Genomic DNA, 7,555 nt, shown 5'->3' with positions numbered 1-7,555 from the left:
CTCTCCCTCTCTCTCCCTCTCACATTTTCCATAACACATTACTATGATATTCTAACATACTATACTATATATTTTGTTATTACTTTTTCTAAAATACCATGCTATGATTTTATGTTACGTTTTTCAAACATATAATAATATGTCGTTTATTTTACAAACTTTTTCAAGTTTAACAAATAGTATGATTTTTTTTTATGACTAAATATAATATAAAACAATTTGGCTTAATATACTATGAAATTTCTATGACAAACTATAATTACTTTTGTATGACATTTTTTGTATTTTTTTACTTTTTTCTACCATATATAGAGTCTGACATTTCTGACTTTTCTGACATTAAAATGTCATAAGCATAAAGAGTTTGTTGGCCGTTGATTTAAAAAACAATGTCTGTGTAAACAGATATTTAAAAGTTACCACAAGAAAAAAAAGAAAAGCAAAGCTGTGAATAGTTTCCCACAGTGTTGTGATTGTGCTCTGAGATCACGAGAGGGATTTCAAAAGGTCAGTGACCCACAAACACAGAAAGAAAGGACCCGCAGCACAGAAACAGGGTTTTGGGTCTCGACCCGCCGCTGTGTTGATGGATGCAGAGGAGAAGTTAAAAACGTGAGGGAAACAAGAAGATTTAAAGAAACACTCACAGGGTTCACATGGGCCACTTTGACATGTGAGCGCAACAGGTGAGGATGTGGCCATGTTCACTTCAGGTGGGCGGGGCCATGCTTTATGGGCGGGACCATGTTCCATTCAGGTGGGTGGGGCCCTGTTGTGTGGGCGGGGCCATGTTCAATTCAGGTGGGAGGGCGGGGCCATGCTGTGTGGGCAGGGCTATGCTCCATCCAGGTGGGCGGGGCAATGCTTTGTGGGCGGGGCATGATCTAGTCAGTGGGCGGGGCCCTGCTGTGTGGGCGGGGCCATGCTCCATTCAGGTGGGCGGGGCCCTGCTGTTGGGCAAGATGGCTGCTTATTTTGAATTTGACCGTATATGTTTACTCTTAATTGTATTGGTTGTACTTGTTTTAATGTTCTTATTATGTGTTACACGTGCAAAATAAATCTATTAAATGATATGTTGTTGATACAAACTACGAGGGGCTATCCTAATTCCTGATTTAATGATTAAAAATCTAATTAGGCTCTGTGGAGATATCAAAAAGTAAAAGAAAAAACAGGAAGAAGACGAGTTTGAGGGCATCACATCAGCTGCTGGGAGATTTCAACATTTGACCAAAACACACGAGAGGGAAGTCGACCTTCGAGCTCCAGAGGAAAACATTTGAGGAAATCACGGGAGGAGAAAGACCCGGATTCAGAGCTTAACCGCCATCTTCTGGGGGCCTAAAGGGCCCCGCTGTTGGCGCAACATTTAAGGAAAGAGGACGCTAAGGACCGAGGAGGGAGGGAAGCAGGAAGCAGAGCACACTTCCTCAGACAGGATGCTGGGCTCCTCTAAGAGGCATCCTGGAATCTGATGCCCAGAGGCTTTATCACCGAGAGGTTCGCTCCAACACGCTGCTGCGTTCAGGGAGAGGAGGAACTCTCGAGACTGAGCGCTGGGAGAGGGAAAGCTCAGCAAAAAAATAAGTTTAAAAAAAAAACTGAGCGCAGGACCCAAGGTCGTGGCGAATAAGCGGCGATGAAGGTCAGAGCTAGAAATAAATCCAGCTTCTTTTCTACTCGGCGGGGAATTTATATATTTATATTTTTTTACTCTGCATGGGTCTGTTTATAAGATCAATACACTTTACTTATTTAACATGTGATGAACTCGTGAGGTATAATACAGAACTTTAGATTTAACAACCTAACAGTTAATCTTCTGTCCTTTAAATGCAGCTTTCATGTTCATTTGGTAGTAATAATTACTATTAATTATTAGTCATCAGTAAATCCACCAACAAGTCCGTTTCTCAGGCTTCAGCTTGAGCTTCTAGCTTCTCCTCCTTCTTCTCTGATTGGATGAAACTCTCCTTAAAACCAGCTGCAGTGCTGCAGGCTGGAGGCAGAGCAACAGAGGAAGACAAGGAGCTGTGCAATGAGAAAATAAGCAAATCGGGAAAAATAATTATAATACATGTAGTGTATCTGTGAAAAACAATTAAATTATAAAATAGCTATAACTTTGTGATTCTGTTTCGGCCAGCAGAGAAGGCTTAGCAGGCCCTGTCGGTCCACCACTGTATAATAATACAGGATGGCCCAGTGAAATAAAATCACGCATGCTTAGTCATAGCTGAAAACACAATATGAGAATTTAACTTGTGTTCAAACTGATGAAAGTTTAAAGAGACACATGGACACACACGTTTTGTGAGATGAATAAGTATGTATACACAGAGTATTGCTTATCTGTAGAACTATATTGCATCTGCCTGGACGGTTCTCATGGTGGCTCCACTTGTTGTGTGCTGGGGTTCAGGTGCTGCCCCCTGCTGGAGGCTGAAAGAAAAGCTCTTCTTGTGAATGCAGAGTAAAAGGTGTTTCTTACACACACACACACACACACACACACACACACACACACACACACACACACACACACACACACACACACACACACACACACACACACACACACAATATAATTATTACGATTAAATATTCATATTCATACATATACATACATGATATTACATGTATATCACCACCAAAGGTAATTTTGAACATTTGAAAACAAAAAAATAATGTATGTATATGTATGAATATTTAATCGTAATATTATATTATGTTAATCGTGTGATTAAATATATATATATATATATATATATATATATATATATATATATATATATTAAATATCGTGGTTCTATTGTAAGTGGAAAGGCAGCACTCTTTCACTGTGTTCAAATATAATTTTGCCAACTACTTAAAGTTGTCAGTCAAAATGAATAGAAAAGCATTACAAAAATATTAAATATATATATCGGTCCATTTAATACATACATACATACATACATATATATATATATATATATATATATATATATATATATATATATATATATATATATATATATATATATATATATATATTGCTTTTAGTTTGATCGTGTCTCTTTTTTTTTTTTGCTTGTTGTCCTTAAAAATATATATTTTAATAAAATATTAATACTTAAAAAACATCTCCAGCATTGTTGATTTAAATTAATACCCTTTTCTTGTTTTATATATTTTTCTTGTTCTAAAAAAAGAAGAAAAAAACCCGGAAGTTTCATCCGGAACCTTTATATACGTGTCCCCTCCGGACTCTTTTCAGCGTTGCACAAAACATTGCGCTCAACCGGCGGCGCTGGGAAACAAGATGAACTTCCCTGACGTCTTCTGGTCGTTCCTGGCTTCGTGTTTCCTCGCGGCTTTGTGCGCGCACAGACTCTCCGCGCGCCTGCCGAGGAGACACGCCGCGTGCCGCGCGCACGTGGTGTTCCAGGACGTCATCCGGTACGGGAAGACCAAGCAACGCCCCCAGCGGGACGCCTGGCTGCGCGCCTTCGACGTCCCGAAGAGGTGAGCTTGAGATTCAGGAAAAACTGCGAGAATAACCGCGACGTGGAGATAATACACGATGGTCATTTAACGGAAGTGTTAAGGGTTCATTTCAATGTTTGAACTATAAAAACTACAAATGTGTTGCTGCTAATTTAGATAAAAACACACAGTATCATCCATCAGTGTGACATTTAAATAAATACGTATGTATGTATGTATGTATATATACTTTCACAACGTTAGTACAAATCTCTACGTTATGTTCTTAACTCTATTTTATTGGGGAAATGATTTACTCAAAACCAGAATTTTTTTTGGCTCGAAACTCTATTTAATTAAATGATTAACTCTCTTTAGCACATTAAAGAAACACAGCTGATGGCACTCCCTTTTCTAATTGTGCTTAATTTATTTTAAGATTTTCACTTATTTTATCATAGTTTAATTTTAAAATGATTTATTTAAAACCAGAAGTTTTTCGGCTCGTAACTCTTTTTAAATATTAAATTAAATGATTAACTCTCTTTAGCACATTACAGAAACACAGCTGATGGAACTCCCTTTTCTAATTGTGCTTAATTTATTTTAAGATTTTCACTTATTTTATCATAGTTTAATTTTAAAATGATTTACTTAAAACCAGAAGTTTTTCGGCTCGTAACTCTTTTTTTAAATATTTAATTAAATGATTAACTCACTTTAGCACATTACAGAAACACAGCTGATGGAACTCCCTTTTCTAAATGTGCTTAATTTATTTTAAGATTTTCACTTATTTTATCATAGTTTAATTTTAAAATGATTTACTTAAAACCAGAAGTTTTTTGGCTCGTAGCTCTTTTTTTAAATATTTAATTTAATTAAATGATTAACTCTCTTTAGCACATTACAGAAACACAGCTGATGGAACTCCCTTTTCTAAATGTGCTTAATTTATTTTAAGATTTTCACTTATTTTATTATAGTTTCATTTTAAAATGATTTACTTAAAACCAGAAGTTTTTCGACTTGTAACTCTTTTTTAAATATTTCATTTAATTAAATGATTAACTCTCTTTAGCATATTACAAAAACACAGCTGATGGAACTATTTTATTATTATTATAGTTTAATTTTAAAATGATTTAGAATATATATGCGTCTCATTGCATTGTTTTAATTAATTTCTACCCCTTGTATTTTAACTTTTGTATACTTTTGTTGTTGATACCAGCTCTCGCCTCTACTGCCTGTCGTGTTATGTGCATTTAAATAAAGTTTTGAGTAAGAAGTAATAAACCGTGAGCCACTCCTCTCTCCCTTCAGGTGGTTCTGGCACTTCTACGCCATCTCCGTGGTGTGGAACGGCCTCCTTCTGGCTGTGTACCTGAACTTCTCCTTCCAGCAGCAGTCCTACCCGTCATGGCTGACCGCAGCGTTAGACTTTCTGACGGACGCGCCAGCCAGTCAAGGTATCTCTCTTCTCTATAAAAACATGTGTAACGCCGTTTGACTCCCGCCGTCACCGGCACTGACCCGGTCTGCAGTCCCGCAGCTGTCCACGCTGCTGCTGCTGCTGCTGCTCTGCGTGCACTCGCTCCGCCGGCTGCTGGAGTGCCTGCTGGTCAGCGTCTTCTCTGACGGAGCGCTTCACTTGCTGCAGTACGCGTTCGGCGTGGGTTACTACGTGGCCCTGGGCTGGACGGTGCTCTGCTGCGACCGCCTGGGAAAAGGTGACAGTGAAACCGGACCCCTCTACGCCCGCCGGGTTCTCTCTGTGCGGTTCTGATGCGTGTGTGGTTCTCTTTAGGGACTGGAACCCTCCTCTCTCAGCTGGACTGGTCCCATGCGCTCGGATGCATCCTTTTCCTCGGGGCCTCGGTGATGCAGCACCAGTCCACGGTCCAGCTGGCCGGGCTTCGCACGGGGAAGTCAGGTGAGTGTGTTGGGCCTTTTCACCACAAACCAGGAACACTTCGCCCACTAAATGAGCATTTATTTATCAGTTAAGCACTCTGCTGCTTGTTTTGATTTAAATAAGCTTTATTTTTATCAACCACACAAGATGTTTTTATAATAAATCTGAGAATAACAGCCAACAATCTGGCGTTTTAAGTATTACAACTACACAGAAAATAAGGCTTTTATACTAAAGGTGGTGTTTGTTGCCAAATCTGAGAGCCAATCAGCTCTCTACTCTGGCGACAGACAGGCGTTTCCCCGCCATGAGTTATAATAATAATAATAATAATAATAATAATAATAATAATAATAATAATAATAATGATAATAACTTATATAGCACCTTTTTTAAAAACAAAGTGCTCTACAGAGAAGCAAAGAAGTCATAACTTAAATATCGTTAAACAAAAAGGACCATACCATAAACCAAGCAAATGGAATAGAAACCAAAGAAATTAAATAAAATATACAAACAAAATCAAGGGAACAAAGGAACAGCGTGATATTGGGGTCATGCAGCCGGTGAAGAGCAACTGCGGCGCCTGGCTCTAAAAACTGCGGCGCCTCGCTCTCGTGAGATCATCGCTGCCCGCGTGGAAGTGAGCAGGAAGACTTTCTCTGGGCGAGGACGACCCGAGTGAATAGTTTAACGCAGTGTTTTTTCAACCATTTCAATCCCGCGGCACACCAAGAACCAACAAAAGTTACAATGTCACATTGTAGCATAATACAGCATATATGGTTGCTAATTATTGTGCTACCTACTGGCATGGAAGAGTATTTAATTACTCGGCCAGACACTATATTGCAGACTCAGACGCTCAACAATGGCGAATTATTTGGGCAACTAAATAATATTTATTTTGCACCGATTAAGTGAAATTGGACATTTTCCCACGGCACACCTGACTGTCTCTCACGGCACACCGGTGGTTGAAAATCACCTGTTCTTCGGCGTCACTCGGGCTGATTATTCCCTGTGCGTGGTCTTGCAGGCGCGGTGGCGACGCTGGCCCACAGGATGCCGGAGGGCGGCTGGTTCGAGCTGGTGTCCTGCCCGCACTACCTGGCCGAGCTGCTGATCTACCTGTCCCTGGGCCTGGCTCTGGGAGGCCTGTCGCTCACCTGGTGGCTCGTGGTCCTCTACGTGCTGTTCAACCAGGCGCTGGCGGCGCAGCTCTGCCACGACCTTTACGTCAGCAAGTACGAGTCCTACCCCAAGCACAGGAAAGCGTTCATACCGTTTGTGCTGTGAGTACGCGTGTCGTTTTTTGTAAAATCCAAGAAAAATAACAATGTCTGAGGCTCTGAAGGTGTGGCAGTAAAACTGTTGGACGCCGACAGAAGTGAGACTGTAGGCTGCAGAAACGATCCTCCACAGCTGAAGAGCTACATGTATGTAATAATACAGACACAGTGTCTCTATTATAACATATCAACTCATCTTGTAACACACAAGAAACATTGTTGAGTTGATGAATTACGACTGGGGTTTTGACTTGATATGTTTCTGGTTATGAAGCACAACATACCAGCTTCTCTTGTATAGCGAGCAGGTTTTGTTAAAATATGCGGGTATGTAACAATAACGAGAGAAATGTAAGTATGTTGTGACGAAAGTTATTTTGTTGGAACAAAAAATAAATAAATGCGAGGAACTGGGCTTCTTTTCTCATGTCTGTAACAACAATATCCGGCCATTGTACAAATATTAAGAAGTTGTTTTTTGATGCATATGATAACGAACTACAACATGAAATATTTTTCATTGTAAATACTTCTACCCAATAAAAAGAAAAACCTATCATGGGAGTGGAATCCGTTTAATGTTTAAGTACTTTCTGCATGCTTATTTATTTGTATTATTAGGTGTATATATAGTTTTATATATATATATATTCAAGTATATTTTAATTTAGAATATGAATACAAAAATGGTGTATTTTAATAGGTATATGTTATGACTTGTCGTGGCATTTCTTCTTCCTCGTATGTTTTCCCCCCTACGTTTACCTAATCGACAAGGAGCTTGTCCAATCACCGAGCTTCCCTGTACGCACGTCACCGCCACAACGCCGCGTCATCGTTGTTTACGGACCAATCACCTCTGCCGTTGGCGGCA

The 7,555-nt window shown here is 39.7% G+C and overlaps 1 protein-coding gene across 1 annotated transcript; it reads left to right on the top strand.

Annotated features, from left to right (window-relative positions):
- Positions 1-1,642: 1,642 nt before the first annotated feature.
- Positions 1,643-7,197, top strand: srd5a3 (steroid 5 alpha-reductase 3; the record flags this gene model as incomplete). Its single annotated transcript, XM_079220858.1, has 6 exons — positions 1,643-1,648; positions 3,263-3,510; positions 4,798-4,943; positions 5,019-5,204; positions 5,282-5,407; positions 6,429-7,197. 6 exons carry the CDS (start codon positions 1,643-1,645, stop codon positions 6,686-6,688), a joined length of 972 nt encoding a protein of 323 aa, XP_079076984.1. The 3' UTR covers positions 6,689-7,197.
- Between the last annotated feature and the right edge of the window lie 358 nt (positions 7,198-7,555).

This window comes from Taurulus bubalis, assembly GCF_910589615.1.
Source record: "Taurulus bubalis genome assembly, chromosome: 7".
Lineage (NCBI taxonomy): Eukaryota > Metazoa > Chordata > Actinopteri > Perciformes > Cottidae > Taurulus > Taurulus bubalis.
The sequence above is the reverse complement of the archived record's forward strand: the minus strand, read 5'-3'. Positions and strand labels throughout refer to the sequence as shown.